The following is a 27,592-nucleotide window of genomic DNA, read 5'->3' as shown; positions in this document are numbered from 1 at the left end:
CTTGCATTGTAACAAGGAGAAGTCATAAGAGCAAAAAGCTTGCCAGCACAGGGTAGGAAAGATGTTTTCAGAGACTTTTCTTTCCACTGTCTGAAACCTGGTGGATGCACATACATCCTTTAGTGTCAAAGCTGGTTTTCAGACCAACTAGCAAGATGGAAGGGAAGAATTAACCATAAGGAGAGTTAAGGGAAAGGAGGGAAAGATTTTGGTAGAGGAATATGAAACTATCTAATTAGCCTAATTGGCATCATATGTCATTTCGTACAGCATCACCAATTCTCAGTATCCACCGTACTGAAAGTCTGTGTAATGAAAAGTGGGATTCAGGTCACTTGACAGACAGGCAGATGTACCTGCTGACTTCTAAGCTTACGCCTGCGTCTCTTTTGTCAAGGATGAGAAGCAGGGAAAGAAAAACCAGTTTTCAAACTCAGGGTCAGCAGAGACAAGCACATCATTTGCATTTTGCTTTATTAATGTGGGTTAGCTCAGCAGGCAAAGTCTAGCATACTGATAAATGATTTCATAATGGGAAAAATAGGGTCAGTGACTGCAAATCATTTTTTCCCCTAAAGTAAATGCAGCCCTGTTGGACAGGGGGACTAGGAGGGGGCATATTTCATTTCCATCAGGAAACACAGATGTAGGCGGGACCAAAAGGCCTCTGAATATTTCACCAAGGAAAAATTACAATGAAAAAGAGGTGGAGCTAGGCCCCGTGGTTATCACACAGTCCTGCTCCCAGGTGGTGATGGTTAGCTCCTGCTGTATTCGGTCCATGTGTTCTCCCACTGTGTTTAACCTGAGCAGGTCACAGAGCTGGCTCTGTCTGTGGTTTCTTGCACAGAAACCCTCTGTGGAAATGACACCTTTTACAGCTTGGCTCCTGCAAGCTCCTGAAACATAATTGCTCCTCCCTTTACCCCATGCTCCCCATTAGCTCCAGCACAGGTTTTGTCCTTCTCTTCCTGTAAATTAACACTGCGTTATTGAGTACAGAGCATCTCTTCGTGGACGTATGGAAGTAATTGGGCACATGCATTTGAGGACTGCTAGCACTGATCATGCTTACTGACACAGCACAAGGAGTATACAGATCTGTGCAAAATAATCAGTATCTGTATCGTTTGCCTTGCCTGAGCCTCCTGAGATTTCTTTGGGCTGCAGTCAGACTTTGAAGCTGCCTGCTCTCCTCCAAGTCATAGCAAACTTCTTTAGTTTTAAGTTGGACCTCACAGCTAAATCGATGTGCTATGAAAGGAGGATTGTCTTTTCTGTTCCCCTGCTCAAGCTTTCTGTGCCTCCAAGTGCTCCCCCAGCCTGTCAGGGCCCACGGTGGGATTAGACAGCTCAGCTCACCTGATCCAATAATTACTTGCTGCCAAAAGGGGCGATCCCACTCCACCTCCTTCCTAGCCGTGCACCCCTGCAGCTTCCCTTCCTGCGGCACCGGAGCTTATCGTGTCTCACAGCAAGGATTTCAAAAGACCTAAACTAGCAGAAAACTAACTCTGCCAAAGAAGGTGAGCAGTATTTTTGCTGGATTTTCTAGGTGAGCCATCCTACCACAGGATCACATGAGCACAGCCTGGGGGAGGCAGGACTGCTCTGTTTGGTGGCAGAGAACTGTTAGAGGGGCTTAGCTGTATCATCACACCATACTCCACAGCACTGAAGAATCTGCCACGCTCAATGCTGGTCCGTGCTCCACATCTAAGAAAAGTCTTCCTTTCCTCACTCCTGACTATCAGGCAAACTTGGGGGAACTGATTCAGCCTCCAGTTATTTGTCTTTCCAAAGATGCTCCCATTTTGAATGGGAGCAATTCAGTTTTAGTAACTCTCTGCTTTCTCATTTCTGGAAATTGTGTGACATGGGACGGATAGCTCAGCTCCGCATTCACTGAGACCTTTGGTCAGCAATCAGAATACAAAAATTAAACACAGGCAGTCATTAAACACAGGCAGTCACCAGATTGTCACAGTTAGGCATGATGAAGCACCTACAAATTGACCCAGAGCATGTGTTACGTTTTTCCTGATTTATATTGGCTCTGGTACCGGAACCACAGGACAGGGATAAGCAGGTATTGAACTGAGAGTAATTTATGCCTATTTTGTATTAAGACTGACATATACTTCAGTTTCCAGCACTATTATTAAAATGCAAATATGTAAGCTATGCCATATTTTGTATTCTGATTTATTGCTGTAAATGAAAGGGGGAGTGTGTGTGTTTATCCCATGAAAAAGTTTCCTCAGAAAACTTTTGGCACTGTCTGGCTTGCAGTGACCTTACACTGATGGTTTTTTTTTTGTGTGGTGTGTGTGTTTGTGTCTTCCTTTTTTATTTTCCTTCATCCTTTATCTGTTGGCACAGAGCTAAATCCAAATTTCAGCAACCTATTCCCAGGGCTAAACAGCCAGCCTACTGTCTTTTAACTGTTACTTTTTAATTTTGTGGACCCTGGCTCTGTAATCTTGGACAAGAAAAATTAAAAGCAGGGCAGCATTGCACGCTCTAGTCTTTTGCAATGTATTTATATCCTCCATGGACATAATAAATTTTTCTTAGATCCAACATATATCTAAGCTAGAAAATCTAATGCGATATTTGAAAAATGAGAACAACTATTTTGTCTTCAAACCTGGTAATGCAAAACTCATCTGTCTAAAGTCTATGCTGACTTACACCATCGTGCGACAGTACCTGTAACATACAACACAACTACTTCTGTAATCCTTTGATGTGTTTTTATCTAAACTTTAAATAGGAGAATAAAATTTTCTGGGTAAATAAATGTGCATATAGAAACCTCACGTTGTTATGTAGGTTTTTAAACATAGCACTGAATGTTCATTTTGAAAGGAGAATAGACAGGTATTCTTTAATTCCCACCTTTTAGCTCTGATGCTTAGAGAGATACTTGTATCTCTAAAGAACGGAGCTGCCTCCTCTTCAAGGAAGTTGTGTCGTTGCTGTGTCCCATAGGAAACCTTGGGCTACGGCGCCTTTCCAGCATGGCACAGTGGATGCATTTCAGACCAATACAGAAATTTGTTCAGTTGACTAATTGTACACGACTAAATGTTTTGGGGTTTTTTTGCATAGGGCGATGGGAATATTTAAATAGTGGTCTGCAGAGGAACTGCTGCACACCCTACTGCCTGTGGCCACCTCGGTGGGTCCTATGCTGATATGGTCAAAAGGCAAAAAATGAAAGGTGACTTTTAAAGTGACTTCCACTCTCTCGCTTGCAGGAGGGCCCGCGCTCTCTGCAGCCGCGCAGACAGCTTTGAATGAATCACAGGATTCCAAGAATTAGCGACAAACCTTGTCACGTGGACAACCCGCAGCACAGGAGCTGCCAGAACAATGCAGTGACTAAGGAGGCTGATGTGATCCCTGGATGTAGAATACCTTCTGTAGGAGTGAAGAGGTGATATTATGGTAACGTTAAGGGAATAGTGTGTCTTGTTCTGGTGCCCACGCTTGAGAAAAATTATGTTGACAATTTAAGCTTCGCAAAGGAACAATAAGAGTTACACGATATCTAAGCAAAGCTGATGTATGGCAAGAGATGATCAGTCTCTTAGTTTATTAAAAAGAAGACTAAGAGGGAACTGGATGACAAATAGTATGCAGTGCAGGTTCTTGGCTGCAAGTGACACTGTCATCCTACAGACAAAGACATAGCCGTGTCCCATGGCAGGAAGTGAGAGCTAGGAATAAGGTGGATAGAGTTGTTCAGGGTAAAGATCAATTAACTTCATCACAGTATTGTGCTTGCATCATATTTTGGCTTAACAGCTACAGGAGCCCGTTAAATTACTATGGCAAAGGTGTCATGAAATGTGTGCATGAATAATTGAGATGATATGCTACATAAATAGGGCCAAATGCAACTAGCCGAGCTCAGAGGACTCAAAAGGGCTGACTGGGACCTCTGCATTTGAATAGTTCTTAAGGGAGGATTGTGCAAAGCAAGGAAGGACACTCTTGCTGCTATAGGCAATTCTAGGAGACACTGGTTATGGCGTTCCCAAAAGCACAGCTGTCCTCTATTCCTTCCTGTGCCACCTCTGCCACATTAGCCTGTAAAACTATACGTCATTCATCCTCAAATTCCCCCTCAGGGCTGGATCCAGGGGTCTTAAGTGTACTGAGGGAAAAATACTCCTATGCTTCTATCCCATTGAAATCAGTGGGTTTTCAGGCTGTCTGAAGATAAATGTAGAGTTCAGCTTTCTCTGAATGCAGTCACGTAGGCCACTGATTGTGTCTAGGTAAAGAGCCAGTGGGGATCTTTCTTTCATTTCTTTGACTTCACACCAGTTTATTTCACGTTGTCTGTTTCGACGCTAAGTGCTTTAAAGCACAAACTGTCATTTCGATAGATGTAGTGTTTAGCACAGCTGAAGCCTGTCTTGATTGGGAGTTCTAGATGCAACTTGAATGCAGATAATAGAAATTTATAATAAGGCTTGAATTAATGCTTAGTTTCCCATGCTGTATAGTTTGACATCAGTGCTGCTTTATCACTGCTACACTCTCTCTGAGAGGACTCAACAAATGCTGTTTCAGAAGGATTCTGTGCTTTGCCTCATAGCAAATATTTCCAGAACTGCGCTGTTTATTTTCCATGATGTTAGCTTCACAAATTAAGACCACACGCATGTCATGAGCTCAGAGAAGAGCAAAAGAAATCAACATTTGGTAAACAGAAATTAATCTGAATCTAGCTAAGGACTGGGGGGGGGAAGGCTTTTTAGCGTACGTGAGCAGTCACTAGGTCCTTGGGTAACTGCCTGCCCTCAGCTCTCTACATAGCTCTAGTTGCTAGCAGATCCTGGTTGAAATTCAAATCAGTTTCAGCATTGCTGCTGTCTCTTCTAATTGACTCTGTTGATACACTCAGCTAGCGGGAGGGACAGAGGAGCAAAGCAGGCAGAAAGGACCAAATGATTTCTAACACATGCTAGGCTATTCAGCAAAACGTTATGGACACGAGGGCCTGACACTGCACAAGCATTGGGATTCCCCGTGCCCTGCCACAGAGCACTCTGTCAGAAAACCAAGAGCAATCCTCTGTTTGGGTTTTTTGGTTTTGTTTTTTTTTAAATGTTAGAAGCATTGGGCCCAGACAGCGGTTGAAAACCACAGCTCAGTTGGCGATGAACGCTGTGCAGCAGCGGAAGCGTGTGGAAAAATTCTGGCTGACTCATCCATAATTCATCCGGTGTCCTGGGGAACGTGCGCACTGGAGCAGGATCCCTGGCACTCCTGCAAGGGGAGAGCCTGTTACCCAAGTTAAGATGTGGGCAGCAACCAGCCCTCTTCCACCCAGGTAACCTCGCGGCTCTCAGGCTTGCTGCAGGGCTGTCCCACTGCCTCTGAGAGGCACTGGTCTCCCTGCTGCAGCACTGGGCAGGGGAGCATTAGCCCTGGGAGACTTAATGACTTGTGCTTCATGATGCTGCTGCTGCTGTGGGGAAGGGTCAGTGAGGGAGCTTGCCCCATACCCTGGGATAACATGAGCAATGGCTTCAGGAATCCATCCCATTCGCATCTTCATACCTGTATCCATGTGATGTAAACTGTGCTTTGAGTGACTCTGCTTTTCGCATACAACCTCCTGCTGGGCTGTGATTCCAAGGGCTCCTGGCGAAGAGCTGGCCAGGTGGTATTAAACCTTAATGATCTGTTCACACAGAACCCAAAAGGTAGGCAGCTGCAACCCAGGGCAAAGTAGTTTTTAAGCCTGACCTTCAGCTCGGAGGTAGCTAAGCAACATATTCCATCTTGAGGGATTTCAGTCACCTGATGAGGTTATTTTAAAGGTATGACTGGCCTGAAGAGACAAGTAGAAAGTCTTGTGGGCTGTTTGAAGGAAAACAGAAGAAGCAGCATGGATATCAGAGACTGTCTGTGATTTGCAGTTGTGTGCAGTAGCCTAACCTCAGAGGAGTTTGCAAAAGAATCTTATGGAAAGGAACGGTGACAAGGAAACGGTGGCAAGGAAAAAATTACATAGACAAATAGAAGTAGATGTTAATTACTTTATCTCCATCTGTGCATTTCTTCTACTGCCCAGGGCTGAAGGAGCTGACTCCTTCAGGACTGACTGCTCCCACTGATTTCCTGAAGGGAGGAATGAAGTTCAGAGTACTCAAAATACCAGAGCTGCAAAATAAGCTTGTGGCAAATATGTCTATCAACCATTACTCCTGGGACCGTGTGGTCAGCCACGCAGCCTAGGCAGAGCAAAGAGCTGAAGAGCATGTATACACGGTAGTGCCCAAACACAGGGGCCTAGGGATGTCCAGCTAGATTGTGGATGCCCCAAGATGCCTGTAGATCAAGAGGGCTGTACACCATAATGCTTGCTGCAGTGGTTAACTTCCACCTGTACGCTTTGTTGGTGAGAGCATGGAATACCTTGACAAAATAAGATTCAGAACTCATTAGCTAGCACACACAGAGGTCAAAACCATCAGTTACAGTCAGAGTCTGCAAACGTATATCTATTCTACTTCCAGAAGCTTTCAGGAAATTATCTTTTCAGGGCTGGAGTCATTGTCACTACCCTCCATCATTTAAAAAAAAGACACGACATAGAGACATAATCTAGAAAATGTAGCGTGTTTTAATAATAAAAATGTTGACTTGCCAAAGCAAAGTTTCTTTACTACATGATGTTTAATCTCACATATACTTCTGCGGTTATTTTCTTGTCTTAAATCTGATTACTTCCCAGTGTTTCAGTTTGTTATATCTATTTTCATCTCATGTTCTGCCACTGTTCCCGAGAGTACACTCCATTGCACAATACTCTGTATTATTTATTTTGAGGCAGCTTCTGGGATAAAGAATTAGTCCTGGGATTTATCCACGGTTTAAACACTGGCCAGCTGGGTGACTTCTGGCCAAGTCACTGCACCTCTTCACCACCCTTTTCCCAGCAGTAAGAGTGGGATAATAATCCTTCGTTTTTGAAAGCACACGGAGATCTGCAGATGACATTTTATATAGTTCATAGTCCTTGTTTACAGCAACAATTTCACTGATGTAGTAGACTTATGTACTGAATTTCCTTTTTCTTCTTTCTCAGATGAGAACCTGAAGACCAGCACCTGTCAAAGCGCTTAATAACCTGCAACAGAACTGGCAAAACCAGACGGTCACTGAATGTTTCTTTTCCTCAGCCTGTTTAAAAGAGGCATAACAGTAATAGAGAGAAGCTTTTAAGCTAGATGTTTGTGACCTATTTGGAACATGTACAATCAGTGCAGATCTTGCTCATTGGTTCTGATTTTTATTTTCTTCAGGTGGCCTCTGAGGGAATAAATGCAACATTTGTTATGCCTGTGACTATGTGCACCCTTGGTCCAGCCAGGCAGGGGTGCTGCTTGAACAGCAGCAGCCCCAGGATTTGGTAGGGAAGAACTGCCTGAATTTGAGAGGAAGGCCTCACTGTGAAGCCTGCTTTTTTGTCTTGCCTGAGAGTTCACTGAACTCCACACAGAAGTTAGGAAAGTTTCCTGCTCTCTCTGCCTCTTCAAAAAACACCGAGCAGCCAGATTAAATTTGTCTTGCACTGACTTTCATGTCATCAGATAGAGGAGTCTCTAAGGAGATGCAAGTACAACAGCCAAATAATTGTGCTAGAGATGCATGAGCTCATTTTGAAAGATGTTTCCTGTTTCACCCTTATGCATGATCTTATTTTTTAAAAGTAAATTCCAGTTAGTACTAAATACATTTTCTTAAACAGTGTCACTATGGGGAAGGTTATTCCAACTCTGTAACATATATAATCATAATACTGGAGTGATCTTGTACAGTAATCGGTGTATCTTACAGCTGAAGTTTGCATTTGGAGTTCAACTACATATCAAAAAAATCCCCCCCGAAAGGGGGGATTAGTCAGGTTACTACTGGCTTGCCTTTTCTTTGTTACCTCATGTTTATTTCCTCAGCTACGGAACGCATAGTTCAAACATTGCATGCCCCTTAGTAGCGAACATCTCCATTCCCATTCAGATATGGAGCCCTGGCTTTGATACCTGCTAAGATATGCACAAATGTGAAGCTTGACTTACCAGTGGGAATCCAAGGGAGTTCAAAATCCTACTAGCACCAGTGGGATTGGAGGACCAAGACTAGGACTTTTGTTTTGAAGCTGCTAGTCAGAGATTTTTGCAGTATTAGAGTTGATGCTTTGACCGTCATCTGAGCCCCAGTAGACAAAGGCAAAGCTGTGCAGTGCCTGATATTTTCATATTTATTTTCAGGGTGCCATCTTGCAATGCCAAATTAAAGAATTTGTCTCATGCATCTGTTGATTTTTAACTAAATTACTGTTGGTCAAAATTGGTTTCCTTACTGCTTCGTAACTGTGGGAGGAAAACATGTAAGTCTATTGGAATTGTGCACCAAAACAATGAATGTAACTCTCATTTAAGGCACAGGATATGAGATAGAGGGATCAAACCGGAACCAGCTGAGGACAGCTCTTCTACCAGGCACTCAAGTTCCCCTAGGAAGATTTTATCCAACCCTTGAAACCTAGTGGGATATTTCTTCCAGTAGGGCTACACCTGTAGTGTAGGCAGGGTGCAGACATTTTACCACAGTCAAACCATATGCAGCTTGGTTACACTTTGCTACGTTCTTGGCAGCACTGAAGGAGCATGCGTTAGTGAATTGTTTTTCATGTATGTGTTTGTAAAAGGCACAGTACTGGATGTTTGACATCACTCAGAAGCCAAAATAAATACACCCTGGTAACGACCTTCAGGATGTGGAAGAAAATGTTATATCACTTAATGGTAAGTAAATAAATAGAAACACAATTCAGGCCTTGTTAATTTGACAATGTCTTCAAATTCAATACAGTAGTAGATATGTGGCTCCATCCTACCATGCTTTTTAAGTTCTGCACTAAGCATTGGAGGCGAGGTAGTATACAGCATGTACGGTATGTCCTTTCTTCTCAGTTAAAAATTAATGCAGAAGATCGTTCTTGAACAGGCTCAGAAACTATACAGGTTTTTGATAAAATACAGGGTAATTCTAGTTGTAGACAACCCTTCCTCCTCGTCTTACCTTCCCCTGATTTTAGGGCACATATTAAAAGGAAGAAGAGTTGTCCTTCAGGCAGTGTTGATGTCCCTCTTCAGCATCATCCCTTGAAAAGGTGTTGCTGGATATGTCATCGTTAGCATTCATTTCTTCAGAAACATAGAGAACCCTTGATCGCCAGAGCCAGAAAACATAAGCTCAGATAACCATCACTTGGCACTTCTTGCTGGCTGATTTTTAACTGCTGCTTTCGCACACATTTGTTACCAGATGTCCATTAACAAGGAATGATTAGTTCCTTGTTACAGCGGGGGAGTGTCCTAAACTTTTCCGGCACTGTTGCCCCAGCAATGTTTGCTGGTTTTGTCTTTCAGTTCAGATCAACCCTGCCTGAGCCAATACCAGGCTGTAAGAACGTACCTGACCGAGGAACATTTAAAAGATTTGTGTGGCTGCATTTATATTCTCTGTGGGTAGATGTGGTTATAATACTTCCTTTTCCTGCATTTTTCACTGTGATTCAAAATTCCTTCAGTACATAAGACTGTGCCACTTTAATTATGGATCATGCTTCCATTTAAATTGATAGAAAATTTGTATTAAAAGTTTGAAAGAGAAGTTGCTGACTACTCTGCTATTAATAGTATTACTGCTTTATATAACTACATGATTCCCATACAGTGGATAAATTATAACAGACAAATAAGCATCTCTGCCCACAAGGAACTTTTACTTCTGCATAAAAAGAGATGAAAGGATACAGAGCAGGAAAGTTCAATGCAGAAGAAAGCCTGAAATTTAGAGGGTGAAGAGAAAATGCTGCAAAGTAGTAGTAGGTCTGCAAAAGGTCAGATCTTATCCTAGAGATGAGGGGCAGTCAACAGACTGAGGGCCAGCATTAATGTCTCATACTACGTACAGCAATTCCTGGATTAGCCACGAAAACGGAGATGTCAGTAACTGAGGTGAAGAGGCTATTTTTCCTATGAAGTGTTAAATTTTGCAAGTGTATTTCCTCTTGCTCAAGCTCTGTCTCACCTCGTCTTACGAGCCAGGGATGACACGTCACTGAGTCACATCTCACTTCAGCTGTACCTCATCTTCAGCAGCTTTTGGTCCCACCTCTTCAGCATCTTGCCAGTGCTACCTGCTGTTCTCCTTGCTCAAGACACAAAGCTCAGGCTTGTGTCTTTCCCTCTGAGTGCACTTGCATTCTGGTAGTCTTTGTATGATCACATATAACTTTTTCCAGCACACAAAATGCTTGATTAAGCAGTAACCAGTTCATCTGTTTTTGTCAGATGTGCTAGAATGACAGGGATGTCCTCCAGGTACCTGCCTTTCTCCATTAACTGCTGACAGAGCCAAGGTGAGAACTTAGGTGAGATACCTAACACGCTGGTCAAGGTTCTTGCTTCTAATACTGACGCAGAACGCTCTTACTGGGCATACGAGATTTGTTCCCGGTAAAGCTCACCACCGGCTAATCCACGACCACTGCAAGTCTTCTGCAGGGAGAAATCCTAGTGCTTGATGGCTTCTGGTACACTTCCACAGCGTGTCACTCACTGGCTAAGAGGCCCGTGTGGCCCAGGAACCTTACGTCAACCCGAACTGAAACACATCTCTCTATGCACCAGTTCGTACCTTTCTGCAGTCTGGCAACAACTCTTAGAAATGCATTTTCAGGTTGTTCAGAGTCTCAAATGAACTTTTTTTAGCATGGACACAGATCTAAAAATCCAGGCTCGTTGGTGCAGCAAACAGGAAAGATCTATCTTAATTAAGCCAGGGATAAGATTTTCATATGTGATTTGATTTGCTCTCACTAATGAGCTGGTTCTCCAATACAACTTCATGCTATTGGTTATTGTCAGGGAGAACAACCTTCTCCACAACAGATCGCCTCCTATAGCTTGCACTTTTGTAAGGGTTAGGTCAGAGCTGGGCATCAATGCTACCTGCCATATGAACAGAATATGGCACTTCAGCAAACTTGCAAGTCGCTAGAACTGCTCTCTCAACAAGTCTGGCAGCTAACTGGAAGTCACTATATAAAAGGAGGTATTTGCATTTGCAGGGTTTAGTCAAAGTTGCTTGGCACATCAACAATGTAACATATTCACTAGAAGAAATAAGGAGTATCTAACAAGCAAGTTTGTCTTAGAACTCCTAACCACGGACCATTAAAATTAAGCAAACTTCTTGTTTATCAGAACCTTCCTTTAATTACCAAGATCTAGCCGACAGTGACAAATCCATGCCAACTGAATTGTTAGTTTTCTGCAATTTTTGTGTTTAAAAATAAATTCCTCTCTACCATGAGACTTAACCTACTAGACTTAACCTGGGAGTACAGACAGCAGTTGCCTATTAACAAGCATTATTATACATTAATTACCTTAAGAAACAGAAAAGTGAACTGAAGTTCACAATATACAATGGAGAGCTTTTTGACAGGGAAAAGACTTGCCCTCCACCCTTTTCCTCAACCTTTCTCAAATATACCAAATCTATTGAATATGAGGGGACCCGTATACAAAGATTACTGTTTGTTTCTCTACCAAGCTGTGACATGGTGAAGAATACTGTCAGGTCAAATTAGGTGTTCATGATACTCATTATTTCATTGCAAATCCTTCAATACATTTTTCGGCTGCTGAAGTTAAGGGTCTGCAGTAAGAATCACAGCTTTTATATTTTTAAGCAAGTTTTTAATTCTTCTGTACAGCAAAAGCTTGTAAATATGAAAGGAAGGTCTCCTAAAAGCACAGAAAACAGATGGCAAATAACCAACCACCTACCCATCTTCTCCAAATGTCTTTTTTTTAAGAAAATGGGCTTTTAAGCCAACTTCATTTGTGGGTGGGCATTGACTCACGAGTTTTGAACACTTACTGTGGCAATGCAAATCTGGATCAAAACTTAAATTTTATGTTTCAGAAAGCACTGTTGAAAATTTTTTTTAAAGTAACAGAAATGATTACATTCTATTTAGTTTTCAGACTATCCAAATTAAATATGTGTTTTCAAACCGCTCAAGTATTCCCTTGCATTGTTACTAATCAAAACACAAGACAAAGCTGTTAGCATATCAGTGTCAGGAGGTTTAAAGAAGAATTTAAGCAAGCACCTGTCAGGAATGACCACGGGATAGCTGGTCCAGCTGTAGAGGGGAGAGGAGGTCAGATAACCTCTCAGTCTTTGTCAGCATTTTGATCCCTAGAAAAGAAAAGTGACTTTATTATTAAGTCATTTCCAAGGGGGGCAGTACTATGCAGCTGTAACAAATCAGTGACGACACAAGCGACTTTTATATAGTAAAGATTTTCGCATCATACTCTAGAGCATCCTTACACAGGTAAGTTTATAAGGTAAGTTAAAAGAAGTTACCAAGTAGATAAGATTCAGCTATTTTTAAGCTGATTAAACAATACTGTTGATGACAGAGGTTAGCATAGGCGTGGCCTGGCAAACAACAGTAATTGCTGATCATCATCATAATAATATGTACTAGAGCAGGAAGCTACTCTTCCTCCAAGCTTCTGAGCATATACACTGCAATCATGACAGCATATATAATGGCAAGTTAATCTTAAAAACAATCACCTGAAAAATCATGACCTTGTTTGAAATATTTTAATTGCTCTCTCATGCAAGTATTCTCCAAGGTTACTATGACTGAACAAAGTTAGAAAAATTGTTTGCATTTTGCCAGACAATGTGCTTTGTAGATGCATGTTTTTGTGCTCTTAAAATAAAGGGAGGCAACCGTCTGTACATCCTACAGGCTTCTGGTATATTTAATACATTCCATAAATCATAACAGAATGATCAGTCCTGTACAGTAAAATACTACTATTTAGCAAGAGCAGCAGATTTTCAGGATTTCAGATTTCAGCAGCTATTCAGGATTTCATGCTAACTTGTTTCCCCGGAACAGATTTGAAAGAGACAAACTACAGATTGGCAGTAGGACTGGGAGCAGCTACAACAACTAAAAATTATTAAAATTTTGTGTTTTCACCTGACAGTTTCACATTCCTAAAGCCCATTTCAAATCTACTTCTGCCACTAAGATTAGCATGTGGAACATTTGAATTTGTAGGTGTGAGAGATGCAGAGAAAGAAGAAATAGCTTCTCATATGTAAACGTCTATTTTACTGAAGTGCCAAGTGAGCTAAAGAAAAAAGCACGACAAAACTCCATCTGTGCGCAATTCCTGGAGCCTTACTCATCTCACTTCCTGATTCTCCTTTTTGGCCTCCTTTCCCTTAGGGCCCTCCCACCTCTATAAACACCATAACAATAATTATCCCGTCAGTGGAGACTTAAACATTCTTGACATCCTAACATCTAACAAGTACAGGACATTTCACAAAGGCCTAGCCTGGCTTTCAAGAAGTGGGTCAGCTTGACACATCCCATGTGTTTCTGAAAGCCTGCAGTCTTTGAGCTTGCTCATCTATGGTAATGGGCACCCTACCAATGCACAGGCTGGAAACAAAACACCGCCTGGTTTGCCAGGGAAACTTTAAAATGTTTACTGAAAGCATGTAACTTTTACATTTCCACCCTAAACAGCAGACAGAGGATGTGCTACTGTGCCGGGCCACACAGTACTTTCCAAACTCAGCGGTTCCCTGACCCACCTGCCCCTCGTTAGTTAAAAGGGCACTGGAACTCGTCCAGCTGCGCTTGCAAGTCAGGCTGCCGATGTGCCCAGCCAGGGCAAGGGGAAAAGAAGTGCCAAGCACTTCAGCCCGTTAGTCCAAGGAGGCTGGATGATTAGCTCTTTTTGTCTTTCATTTCTCCTTCTCCTGTCCTTCAGTCTCACTTTTGCTTGGTTACATACCATGAAGGGATTTTGGCTGGCCAAACAAACTAATTTACTGTAGAAATTCTGGCCACTGAGATTTTTTTCAGTAGTCAGTCTTCCTTTGTTTTTTTTTTTACATTTCAACATTTAATTCATGCCAACTTTCTTCCACCCTCAGCAGAAATACATGACTCCAGAAATACATCCAGAAATGGATCTTGACCCGCTTATCCGAGAATCACTTCTCTAATAGTGTTATGGGTTGATATCTGTTTTCACAAAAGGAATAAACCAGTGTGTCTCATTGTATTTTCTACCCTGCCACCACATAAATTTGTCTTGTGAACGAAACACATTCTATTCAGCTTGGAGGGCATTTTATTTCTGTGCCGATTTTGACATTTTAGTTAGAATATGATGCTTGTATGGTAGCCCAGACAGCAGAGACTATAACTTCTGTGTATGATCTCTCCCAATGAACAGATTTTCAGTTGTCCTTAAACTGCCTTTTAATACTGGGGACCCCCACCACCACGCACCAGAAAATGATAAAAAAAATGTTGTTCTTCAGTGTGGAAAGAGGATATGGTAGAGAGCTGTGAATAATAACTTTGGAAGAAAAGCATGAACTATGAATAAACTTTAAACTCACTAACAAAATGCAAAGAAATTTTAAAAAATGGACTATGGAGATTAAATTTAGTGAGATTTTGTACAAAGAGTGCATCATACTTCTATAAAACTTGAGGTCCCCATAGACCACAGTGCCCATATACATACCAGAAAGGTAAGAACAGAATACAGAGAACAAGACTGCTCCCACTGCATATACATGCTGGCGTTCAAGTACAAAAACTAAACAGATATATATATCTCTCCCTATAGATTTTTTTATACTTATATATATATGTGTGTGTATATATATAAAAATACCACATCTGAAGCACTGGCAAATGAGAGATTTCTAATCATCTGTGGTCTAAGATAGGCACAGGTAGAGCTGACTCATATAACAAAATTATTTGTATTAGCGGAGTGCTCAGTTCTATAAAAGCAGAAGCACCGTGTTACATGTGAGCAGCGATATAGTAATACTGCAAATTGCAACTTGATTACCATTTGATTCAACCAAGTTAACAGCTGATGATGACCTATAATTCATATGTGATTCATTTTGGCAAGTCTTTCATTTGTCAGCTCATCAAGCCTATCCTATATATGAGCAATTAAATTAGCAGGAAAAAAAATAGCCCAAATAGCAAAGGGCCCAGCAAAAAAAATTCTCCAGGTAGTTTGAAGAGATCTATCCTTAACACTGTTAAAATATCATAGCCTACTTCTTAGCGGTTTTCTTTTTTTATTAGAACCAGTGATTCAGCACAGTCAGTACAAAAATAAATAACACACTGCTGATTTCCAAGCAGCTTCTTGAAGCAGGGAAATTTAATTCCAAAACAGTTACAAAGAAACTATGCTTTGGAAAAACTTAACCAGGAGAAATACTAAACAAAGAACAGCAAAGTTACCATCACTACAAATGGGAGATACTAGATTTCAGAGAGAAAGCAGCTGGAAATTTGTCAGGCTGGCAGATGTAGCACGTGTACTAAATTCATGCGTATCTAGGGGGCTCAGTCCTACAGGGGGGACAAAGGACAGGCAGAGATAAATAGACTCCCAAGGAGAATCCTGTCTCTGTTTCGTGATGACAGCCAGAACACTATCGGCATCACTGGCACAGATGGCCGCAGCCCACTTACCCGCTCTTAATGAAAACACAGAGAGCAGCCAATGCAGGATCCAGGAGGTAAATTAACCTCAGCAATGTTCAAGGCCATGCAGAACGCTCCACTGTGAGAAGAGGATGTGCTTGTGCCATCAGGAGAGCTTTATTCTTCGTGATGATGCCTGGAGGGTGCCAGTCGGGGGCTGCTCTTCCCTCTCCTCTCGCTCTGGGTTCCTTGAGGAGGGCCGACAGGTGTACTGACAGTGAGCTGATGCCCATGCACCACATCTGCCTGGAGGACCCAGAGCCTGCAGCCACGGATGGAACTGACCACCTGCGCTCACATCAAACCCTGCTGATATGTCCAACAGGAGGCCAAACACACACCCTCAGTTGCTGGAATGCTTGGATTGCATTTTCTCTGGTTGAAATGGTCACTAAAAGTAAACATAAATAAAAAACAAGCATACTGAAGGAAATCTCTGCATATGAAATTGGGCCTAACTAGGCTTTTCTGCAAAGCAAAATAATTACTGACTGATCCATCTACTGAAATTATTTGAAAGTGTCAATAAACACCCCACCTGAAAACCAGAGATTTTGGTAGACTAGTTGACGTTTTACAGTGTTTCAAAAGGCCTTTGATTAAATCCCTAAGCCAGAGAGACGACTCAAGCAGCTCAGTAATCACTGGGCAAGAAGAAAAGTACTATCACGGATCAAAAACTGGAGATGGAAAGCAAAGAACAGAATTCAGCAGTGAGTTTCTGTGATGGCAGAAGGTTAATGATGGCCTACTTCAGGGCTCTGTAGTAAGTCTCATATTGTTGCTGTATTTACCACTGATCCAGAAAGTAGACTGTATTGTGAGACAGTAAAATTTGCAGCTGTCACAATTATTTCAGTTAAGCAAGACAAGATGGGGCCACGATGATGAGGAAGTCCTAAGGAAATAGAATGGATCATGTAATGGTGAATTAAGTTCAATATTGAAAATGCAAAATGACACATTAGAGAGGAACATGAGTACATCTTCTACACCTGACAAGTTCCAATTCATTTGTGTCAACTGGAAAGCAGAAACTGGGCGTTTATGTATATATCTGTGTACTCTAATCCTCACAAAGCTGTAGTCAGAAAACAAATAAGCTAATAGAACACAGGAGGAATAAATAACGTATTGGTTAACGCCGAGTATTAGAACACCTCTACATAAAGGAATTTTTTTTCTCCTCTGGCATAGTCTAGAGTATATCCTACTACCTCAAAAAACGTGGATGAGTCTGTCTGCAGGCATGTTTGAGGGGAAAGGCTTTTATGAAAACCAATATTTTGATAGATTTAGATTATTTATCCCAGGAATGTGGTAATGGCAAGATAAAAGCAATCAGGGTAGGGAATAATGTCAAGAATTAAGCACAGGAACACCTGCTCTCCTGTTGTATTGTACAAGAAACAGGAATTTGATGGTGGCCATCTCAAAATGGGTCACATGAAACAGTTTTGCACAAATGTTAAGTGAGCCACAAGTCAGGAAGTAGCTATGGCAAAAAATGTATTTAACTTCAAAAATTAGTTAAGACACATCTATACTTACAAACATAACAAGTATACCCCCCAAAGTTTGTTACCTAAATACTGTATTTTTTTTTAATTTTAATTCTACACTACTAAGCTTCACGGTTTACAACAACCTCTAGATATCAGAAAGCAAACTTAGATCTAGTTTGATCTAGAGTTAGTTCCAAGTGCAAGGTCCTGCACCTGGGTCAGGGCAACTCCCAATATCGATACAGGCTGGGGGATGAAGGGATTGAGAACAGCCCTGTGGAGAAGGACTTGGGGGTACTGGTAGATGAAAAGCTGGGCATGAGCCGGCAATGTGCACTTGCAGCCCAGAAGGCCATCCGTATCCTAGGCTGCATCAAAAGCAGCGTGGCCAGCAGGTCAAGGGAGGTGATTCTGCCCCTCTGCTCTGGTGAGACCCCACCTGGAGCGCTGTGTCCAGCTCTGGAACCCTCAGCACAAGAAGAACATGGACCTGTTGGAGCGGGTCCAGAGAAGGGCCACAAAACGATCTGAGGGCTGGAGCACCTCTCCTACGAGGACAGGCTGAGAGAGTTGGGGTTGTTCACCTGGAGAAGAGAAGGCTGCAGGGAGACCTTAATATGGCCTTCCAGTACTTAAAGGGAGAATATAGGAAGGATGGGGGCAGTCTCTTTAGCAAGGCCTGTTGTGATAGGACAAGGGGTAACACTTTTAAACTGAAGGAGGGTAGATTTGGACTGAATAGAAGCAAAACATTTTTTACAATGAAGGTGGTGAAACCCTGGAACAGGTTGCCCAGAGAGGTCGTGGAGGCCCCATCCCTGGAAAATTCAAGGCCAGGTTGGATGGGGCTCTGAGCAACCTGATCTAGTTGAAGATGTCCCTGCTCACTGCAGGGGGGTTGGACTGGAAGACCTCTAAAGGTCCCTTCCAACCCAAACCATTCTGTGATTCTGATTTGTAGAGATAGTGTAGCAGTGCCAGGGCAGTTGACCCTCAGACATGATTCAGCACGAGTTTTGATGCCCATCCTAGGCATTTCTACTCTTGTGTAGTTTGCAGCTCCTCTTCATAGGGTATTTTTAGATAACTGCATTTCGTCCAGCCGTAGATGCTACCAGACATCACTGAGAGGTCTCATGTGACAGGATATTTTGGTGACTATAGGAGAGAAATGTTTAGCTTCTCACAAGCCTTTGTGAGTGTCACACCTGCATTACCTCACCAGCCATTTTGCACAGGTGAAGCATAATTAGCTGCCTCTATTTCCTGCTTCCATACTCGTTCTCCAGCACATTGGCAGCTGGAAGTGGCTTGGGATGCGCCTAACATTTCAGGTTCTAGACCTACCTGAAAAATCCCCCTCCCTCTTCTGATGTTTTCAAAGTCACACTTGCCTGCCTGTAGACGCTTCTCTTTCGCTGCTGCCCTGTGAAAGTATCAGTGCAGGCGACTGCTTATTAATCCATGACATTAAGTACAGGCCAAAATACCCCTCCAAGCACAAACCAAAGGAGGAGAAAAAAAACCAAAACCACACCGTCCCCCAGCAACACCACTCTGCTCCCTCTGCCCTCCTCAGCCGAGGCATCCCCAAGCTCTCCCCCCTCCCGCAGGCCGCTCCCGGGGTCACCTCCCCCTTACCCCAGTGCGGGCCGGGGCCTGACAGGAGCCGGCCTCACAGCCACCCCAGCCGCGACACCGGCCTGTCGCCATCCATTTTCTCCGCCCGCCATCACCGATGGCAGCACAGATCGCCACCTCCCTCCCTTCACTTCCCCTCAGCGTTGCTCCACCGCCCTCGCGCCTCGGCGCGCCCCAAGCGCCCGTCCTCGCGCCTGCCGAGGGGCGGAGGCCCCGCCCCTTCTCCCCGCCGTCGCGAGCGCGGGAGGGAGGAGGAAGGGGAGGAGAAAGAAGGGGCGGCCTTGGGCTCAGCTGACTGGGAGACGCACGGAGGCGCCTCGCGCCCGGAGCCGGACAGAGCGCGCGCGCGCGCGCGAGCGAGACGGGAGGAGGGTGGGGGGACGCGAGTCAGCCCTGCCGCGGCGCCTGGCGCGCGCTCTCCGCCCGCCTCGCTTCCGCCCGGCGCCGCCGCTCTCCGCGCCTCGCTCGCTCGCTCGCTCCCTCCCTCCGCCCGGCGCGGCCCCGCCGCCCCCCGCGCCGCCGCCGCCGTCATCGCCGCCGCCCCCCTCCCCCCCAAACCTCCACCCCGCCCCCTTCCGAGACGCTCAGGTTGGGGGTGACCCGCCGGCCAGACCCGCCGGCGGCCGCCTCGCTCCGCAGCGCCCGGGCCTGCCCGTCGCTCCGCCCCGGGCCCGTCCGGTGACAGTCGCGACCGCGGGAGGAGGAGGAGGAGGAGGAGGAGGAGGAGGAGGTGGTGGTGGTGGCGGCGGCGGCGGCGGAGGAGGAGGAGGAGGCCGAGGCCGGAGCCGGGATGTCCGGGCAACAGCAACAACAGCCGCCACCGCCGCAGCTCCCCTTGGCGGCCGCCGCTCCCCCGCCGGCGCCGGGGGTCCCCTCCGCTGCCGCCGCCAGCCCGGGCCCCGCGCCGGCCGCCGCGCTCTTGCTCCACCCGCCGCCGCCGCCGGCCACCGCTGCGCCGCCGCCACCCGCCGCCGGCGGCAGCGGGCCCGCGGCGACGGCGGGCGGCGGTACCGGCGCGGCGCTGGGCCTGCCGGCGGGGAGCAGCAATACCGGCGGCGGCGGTGGCACCAGCGCCCCGGCGCCGTTCCCGCACGGCGACCCGGCCCTGAACGAGCAAGAGAAGGAACTGAAGCGGCGCCTGAAGAGGCTGTACCCGGCCGTGGACGAGCAGGAGACGCCGTTGCCCCGCTCCTGGAGCCCGAAGGACAAATTCAGTTACATCGGCCTCTCCCAGAACAACCTGCGGGTACACTACAAAGGTGAGGGCCGGCCCAGGCCGCCGCGACCCCTACCCCGTCCCGGTGGGGCCCCCTTGGGCCGGGGGCTGCACGGCGGGGAGCGGCGGCCCGACCCCCCCCCTCTCCCCGCCCGGCGGTGGGCGCAGGAGTAACAATAACAGGAAATAACACACGCTCCTCTTTCTTTCTTTTCCTTCTACCTTTCCTGATCCCCCACATTGCCCTCAGCCTGGAGGGAAGTGTCTAGTTTTCTGTATTTCGGCTTTATTTTCTCCTTCCCCCTCCCCCTCCCGGTTCAGTCACGGTGCGGGGCGGGGGAGGGGGGGCAAGGGGCCGCCCCCGCCGCCGTGTGCTTCTGGAGTGGGCATTATGTAAACTCGGAGACCTCCTCCGAGGGCTCAGGTATCACCAGAAGGTTTGAGTCCGAGGCAGGAGAATAAAGGAGAATCGGCGTGACGTGTCCTGTTTATGGTAATGAGCGAGGAAAGAAGTGGCTGCTTTTTTTTTTCTCTCGAGAAGAGCAAGGGTTAAATGGCGTTAAAAGCAGCAAGCGTTAAGCTATTAAACACGGAAATGACGGGAGGGGAAAACAGAAAAACACGGTTTATTTTTAAACTATGAAAAATGACATTAAAGTCACTGGCAATAGTCTTGCCTAACTATTGTACAGACTAAAGGGTGATTTGGGGGAAGCAGTGACAATAGGACTTACGTTAATAAAAGGTGACTTTATAACTTTCTGCCTAGCCGTTTCATAGTTAAAGTCACCGGTTTTCAAGGAAAAGGTGAAAATCGGGGTATGAGTTTGTATAAATCAGGAAGAGGATACAGAAGAAAAAACTTGTGTTGATCGTTATGAAATGTCATAAAACCTGGAAACATAAGTTTACGCTCTGACCTGAAAACACAGACACATCTGGTGTTCTAGGCCCAAGTCCTAAAGTCGAAGTGTTGTGGATTCAAAAGCACTTCTGAGTTGGCTGTGAACAGCTGGATCTTTTGTCAGTCTGTAGTCAGATGAACGTAATGGGAGGGGAAAAACCCAACCTTGCAATTACCCTTTCTCAGAGTTTACAGTGGAGAAATTCAAGTGAAATCTCGATAAACATGTTACTGTTTAATCGGAGAAGGAAAAAGGCAACACAAACACATGGCAGGATTTGGCTGCCATGAAAGGATTAAATGTACTCTTGGAGGCTTTTTTTAATAGAGAGGCTTTATTATTAAATACAAAATAGTCTGTTAAAAATGGTAAGTTTAATGCACCATACAAAGATAATAAAGGAGGATGATGACTGTAGAGCAGGTTTCTGGGAGGCACTGAGTGATTTAAGGACATGTTATTTAATACTCAACTCTGAATTTCCTGGCTTTTGTTCAGTGTTTTATGACCTTGTATTTTTAGAAGTGTTTTGTATTTTCTAGTGCTTAGTGGTGGCGGGTTGGTTTGAGTGGTTTTTTTTCCCTTATAAGATGATCATAGCCTTATGGCCATTAGGTCCTTCTGCTGGTGTGTTTTGCTTTGACCAACTCTTTTTGCTTGTGAAGTAGAATTTAGAGATGGAACCTCCCTGCTCTGTGAGTGTAATTGTAGAAGTATATTTTCAAACTTTCTCTGTGCTATCCTTGGTTTTCCTTGCTTCTCTCCTTTGTCTTAGCATTAAAAAAAGAAATGCATTACCTCAAAGAAATTACAAGAGGCTCAGCATGTTTCTGAAGTATAGGTATCGTAGGAAATGCTGTGGATACTTTACCAGAAGTCATAAAGCACAGTGAGTAGGTTATAATAATAAAATACCTTTACTTTAGCTCGTAAGTAATAGTGAGTGATGAAGGTTGAAGAGCTCCTAGGTGAGCCCAGAGGACTGTGAAAAGGACAGGTGCCGATATAACATGTATACCCTTCTTTCTCCTAACTGCTAATGGGAGTGAATGGCCTCTTAACTGGCCCATCTTTTCTTGCTGGTGATTTCAGGAAGGTGGCTCCTAGGGCAGCCCCATGTGTATGTTTCCTGTCTGGCACCTGCAGTTGCTAACTGGGCCAAGCAATGAGTGCTATCAGGGCATTCCTGCCTGAGATCTGGAGGGGCAAAAAAAAAAAAGACTAAAACATCTGCTTTTTCTCCCTCCTAGATCCTTCAGGGAAGAAAATGAGGAGGTTCAGTGAGGAAAATAAGGGAAGATAGCAAGTAAGAATGTGCTTAGCACTGTCAAAAGTTGTTTCTACATATCAGCTGCAAATAGGAGTCTCAAAAGAAAGCATTCAAAGTATCTTCTTGTGGAATATTGGCACTGTCAGTGCTTCTGCAGTTATCCAGATAGTCGTGAAAGAATGGTAGATGTTTCTGGTGAAAGAAAATTTGTATCGCACATTGAGCATGGACGAAGATCCCCAAAATAGGGAAAGGAGAGAAAACGGATCTATTCACAGAAACAAGTAATCAAAAGCAATTCTTACTATTTTCTGTTACTGTAGTATAGGTACCTTGTATACTTAAGCTTTCTCTGCTGCCACTGTAGATTTCTGTTTGTAGAACTGTTTTCTGGAGTAATTTCCTCCTGTCTGTGACCGATAGGAGGCAGAAAGCAGTAACATCAGTGCTTTCCTTCGACCCTGGATGTGCTGGGGATACTTACCTCTGGAAAAAATGGTGGGGGGAACAACCAGAGCAAAATCGAAGTTACTTTTTCGTATAACCAGCTTCATAATTTTAATGTGCTGATGTATTGTGAGCAGTGCTATTTTTGTTTACTTGGTTTGTGAGAGGAATGATGGTCCTCTATGTAATTTCAAAGATTCCTTTCATTTTTTTGCATACCAGTGGACAACTTGTATGGAAACATGAGCTGCAGTAGATGTCTCTTTCTACCCATTGCAGCTGCGATGCTTTCTGTACTGCGTTTCTGGACCTGAAGCTTTTTGCCAGCACCCTAGAGAGTGCTTAAAAATCAAAACTGCCACAAAACCAGGCATTGATCAACGGTGGAGGTTTAAAGGAGTACAGTCTAGCATCAGGATGACAGCTCTTTAAATTTTGGGGGGGTTAACAAAACCCGGGGGTCAGTGCTCTTTTGTATCCTCTCTCAGAATCAGTGTTACTTAGAAAAGGAAGGCATACATGGGGAGGTGGTTGAAGGGAAGATGCATTGACTGCCATGTTGTTTACCAGAACAGGCTTATTCCTTTCCCCAGTGAGCTATTCTGTTATACTTCTACAAATTCTGACCCTTGGTTAGGAAGCTTTGTCAAAATCTGGATATGAAATACAAATATGTTGGCATCACCGATACTCTAATATATTAAAGGCTATACCCAAGGGTATTTTTTAGATGGACAAACGTACATTTCTGTGTTGTTGCCAGTTAGCTGTGCAAGCTGATAGAAAGCTAATGCTGTCCTAGTGACTGTTGTTGATGGTATATCTAAGTGAGACATGAAAAACAGTATTGGAAAAAACGTCATTTTTCACTTCACTGCAATATTAACAGCTCTGAGCTGTAGGTAAGTGATAAAGAAAGCATAAGGGTTCAGGCAAGTGTATGCTGCATGTAAAGCAGTTACCGCACAAAATATGTAGCTATTAGGGTAAGACATCTTTAAAAATCTTCCTACATATTTGTAGAATATTCAGAATTAACACATGGATCTGTTGAAAAACAGGGGTGTCATAAATGCTGTATGTAATATGAATGTTCCACTAGATGGACAAGTTTGGTTTCCAGCAGATAATGACCTATGCAATGTAGTATAAGGAGATAAAAATACAGATTCAAGGCAGATTGTAAACGTGAAAGAAACTATATACAGAATTAGGTAAACAGACTAAATCCCTAGTGCTAAAATTATGGAAAGTCCTATAGTAACTTCACTTAAGTTGGTCTTGTGACGATTGTCCAAAAAAAGCTGAGGAAAGTTATGCAATTTTGAGTAAGCTGCCATGGCGTGAACTTTTCTAATGTATTGCAGGCCCGGAAATCTTAGCCAGGCATTTATTTACAATGCAGTTGCCTTTGAACTCTCTCTAGTGCCAAACTAAAAAAAAAAAAAAAAAACAAAAACAATTTTATTTTTCAGTGCAAACTATGCATCCCAATTTCTATAACAAACAGAAGAGGATTCTATAGTAATAGTTCTATGTTGTCATTCAGTGATAGAAGGATGGTGCCAGTTTTTCTGGTAGAAAACACTTGAAGTACATTCAATACAGTACAGTATGCCTGTTTTGGACACCTTTGTAGCTCTGAGATGTCTTGCTTTTTTAAACTGGGGAAAAAGTTGAAGTAAAATCAGAAATTTGCGCATGTCTTTTTTTTTTTTTTTCTTGTCTCAGTGAAACTTTCCTAATGAATTCAACAGAAGATTAGGTCTTGATTATTTTTGGCAGTGTGAGCATGTCATTGAACCACCTGTTGGAAATGACTGCAGTTCAGCTTATGTAAACTTCATGTAAGGATTTAAACTGTATAAAACGGCTTACTTTTGTCTAGGTAGACAGTCCCACAGACTTCTTTTGCACTATTTGATGCGTATGCATTACACACTTTAAGTTCAAAGGTTATGTTTTTGAAAGCTGAAATGGCTTCTCCAAATATGGTTTTATCTGAATTGGCTTTTTTCAAGTAGATGGAGTTTAAATTTAGATTGATTTCAATTTAATTTTGCTAAAGGACCAATGATACTACTTTTAGTAAAAATCATCAGTGTGAATGCTTAAAAAATAAAGTTTTACTCCTTAAGTATGGTTGTTAAACACTTTCATTAAAAGCCCAATCGAAAACAGTTCTGGTAATGGAACTTACCTATGATCTGGTTTATGGTGTAAAGTTCAAGCTTTGTACAGCTCTTTTCCCTTCTCTGCCCCAATGTGTCTGTTTGCAGAATTCTCTTTTTAATGCTGAAAATGGTTAAATTTTAGTGTTAAATAATACACACTTAAGTATTGTTTTAAATACTTCAGCTATAACTTGCGACTCTGAAAGAGGTCTGTTTTAGGGAACACAGGGCAGTGTTCATGCGATCTTCAGGCATTTGGAACCTCCAATCCAGAAGAGTTAGATGTCAAAGTTCCTTTTTATTCGCAGGCAAGGAAGTGGGGATTCAGGTTACCAAAGAACGTGGCAGCAGTACATAATGTCAAGCTATTGGGCCACTCCGCTCCATGTCCCATCAGTGACAGTGGCCATAAGTGAGTGCCTATGGAAAAATCCAAAACCATGCTGGGTATATCTGGTGTATCTGTGTTTTCCCGTTTCAGTTGCTAGCCATTTTAAGCTGAAGGGCATCCTGAGCTGAAAGTGTATTTTTAGTTTATTTCTGTTCTAGAAGGTGGCCCAGGGTCTACTTAAACACTAGCATCTATGAAATACCCTTTGGTAAGAAATTTTGCAGTTCAGCTACCTGCTCTGTGAAGAGCCTCCTTCTTGTTTGAAAGCTGGCTTATAACTAGTATCTCTTGAGTCCTCACATGATCCAGCGTAGCTTGGTAGTACTGAAGGTCTGGACTAGCACGTTGAGACAATGGGGAGGTATTTGGAATATTTGAAGGTAATTACCTGCTTGGTGCTGTCAAATTTGCTGTTAGAAATAATAACTGTATGTAGGTACAAGTAAAAGCAGCAAGTAATAAAATGGGATTCACAGGAGATTATATTAAAAGGAAAACAGTTCTAAATTCAGGGTGTCTTTTGTTTTAATTGGATGAAAGTAGTTTTGGGCACTGACTTCCCCAAGCATGTTGCTTCACCACATGAACTGTTTGGCAATACTGGTAAGGTATCCTGTTACTTCTGCCCCTGTGTCGACCTCTTATTTGCAGTGTGACAGCTGTGTGTGGCTGTGTTGTGAACTGGGTCGGAGAACTGATCTGCTGCTTAAAAAAATCTGGTGGGTTTCTTAAAGTCCGATCAGTTCATCAGTCTGGTTCATGGTATGTCAATAGCTGCCTGGATTGGGGAGGTGGTGGGAGAAGGGGACTGGTTGCAGGAAGAGGTGCTAAGAATACCTTAAATTGGTCTTGTTTCCAAACGCTTAGGCTGTGATTTCACAAAACAAAGTCTGCTGGGTAATAGATGTACATTTTCAATAATATTTGGCTAGTTCCTACTAGTTTAGTCTTCTATGTGGAAGACTTGCCCAAATAAGGAGACTGACTCAGACTGAAACTACACAGATTGTCAAGTGCATAGAGTAACCAAGGGAACTTCTTTGCAGTCTATTTTAAAGTAAAAACCTAAGGACATTTAAAAAGAAAGTGTCTTTCCTTCCCGTTGTCCCCCTTCCCACCCCTGCCCAAGTAATACATCATTTAATCAGAGCTATCTGAATTTAAGGCATCTCTCAGGATTTTAATGTTCTGCCCGTAAAGTTTTGGGCACCTTTTAGCTGAGGGATTTCTGCGTACTTAGGAATGATAATCCCATTTATAGTAGCTACATAGTGAGGTACCAGCACTTGAAAACCAAGCAAACCTATGGAAGCTCTAAGGTTATGTACCTGGTTATTACCTTGGTTGACACAGCCTGACGAAATAACTTAAAAGTGGTGAACAATAAAACATGTCTGCTGTCTTGTGTATGGAGGAGTAAATTACTGTTTTTTCCTCATATGATGCTCCTGAAAACAACATCTAGAAGGTAGGTAATAAGCTTAATATTGTAAAACCTGTGAGGTGATTGAAGGATCTATATATAAAATGTTTAGTAATGGCATATTGAAGTGAGCAATGCATTTGCACCCAGAAAAGCAAGATAGTTTGCTAGTTGCTTTAAGGTAGTAACACACTGAGATGAACTAGTTACATCAGAAAGACTTTGTAGGTTAAATCTAATCTCAGTGAACAAAGAATTCATGCCGTGCCAGCAAAGTTTTGGAGGCAAACGTGGCCGTGGTGAAACTGAGAGTTCTCCATGACTGAGCGTATGCCATTTGGGAAGAGATGGTTGGTGCTAGCTCTACAGGCAGATAAGCGTTTTATTGTTTTATCCTCATTTACACTAGAGGGCTCTGTGGATAGAGGTTCAGTAGCGTTGGTCAGCTGTGCCTGATCTTTCTGGCTGGCTATGCTGTAGTTTTCCTGCAGTTTCTTCCTTGCTGTATGACCTGACTTGCTGCGTGTGAGACATGATTAATCTGTGCCTGAGCAATAATTCCAGTGCTAATGTCACTGGAAGGAGTGTAACTTTTTTATTTTGGCATAAGCAGATCAATTGCTATGCAGGTGCAGTAGGCCTCCCTGTCTGGACTGGAGATGACAGCAGGAGTGCTGCAGCCCAAGTGATTTGTACAGCACGCTCAAAACAGTCATCTCTTTTCATCATGCCTCAGATCCACACAGAGAGTGGGCACGGGATTTGTGTGAATTATTCCTGTGGCAAGGACAATCTGTTCTGGGTTGCCATCTTACTGAAATACCTCTTGTCAGGATCCAATATACTGTCCACCTTGCTCTTCTGTTTTTTTAAACTACATCCTGTGACCCCGCGCGTGACTTTCACGCAATAATTGAGGGATTTTGTTGTGCCTGGGAGAG

At 43.6% G+C, this 27,592-nt stretch overlaps 1 protein-coding gene and 1 long non-coding RNA gene across 5 annotated transcripts in view; one reads left to right on the top strand and one right to left on the bottom strand.

Moving 5' to 3' along the window:
• Positions 1 to 6,627: 6,627 nt before the first annotated feature.
• LOC142052986 (uncharacterized) lies at positions 6,628 to 18,610 on the bottom strand. 3 transcript variants are annotated; one of them, XR_012659047.1, is made up of 6 exons: positions 18,532 to 18,610; positions 16,474 to 16,577; positions 15,668 to 16,070; positions 12,221 to 12,309; positions 8,106 to 8,399; positions 6,628 to 7,167 (listed from the first exon to the last, which is right to left on the bottom strand). It is a non-coding gene; the product is annotated as an uncharacterized LOC142052986 (long non-coding RNA). The 3 variants fall into 3 exon arrangements; XR_012659048.1 differs by lacking the exon at positions 16,474 to 16,577; XR_012659049.1 differs by lacking the exons at positions 8,106 to 8,399; positions 16,474 to 16,577 and having other exon boundaries at positions 6,631 to 7,167.
• A 926-nt stretch (positions 18,611 to 19,536) lies between these two features.
• RANBP9 (RAN binding protein 9) overlaps positions 19,537 to 27,592 on the top strand; it is a 41,769-nt gene continuing 33,713 nt past the window's right edge. The window contains exon 1 of one of the 2 annotated variants that reach the window (XM_075083949.1): positions 19,537 to 20,084. In XM_075083949.1, coding sequence (XP_074940050.1) covers positions 19,616 to 20,084 — 469 coding nt within the window. In that variant the 5' untranslated portion in view covers positions 19,537 to 19,615. The remainder of the gene's footprint in view (positions 20,085 to 27,592) is intronic. The other variant, XM_075083948.1, reaches the window with a different exon arrangement.

This window comes from Phalacrocorax aristotelis, chromosome 2 (assembly GCF_949628215.1).
Source record: "Phalacrocorax aristotelis chromosome 2, bGulAri2.1, whole genome shotgun sequence".
NCBI classification, from domain to species: domain Eukaryota; kingdom Metazoa; phylum Chordata; class Aves; order Suliformes; family Phalacrocoracidae; genus Phalacrocorax; species Phalacrocorax aristotelis.
Note: the sequence above shows the minus strand (reverse complement) of the source record. Positions and strands in the feature narration are given on the sequence as shown.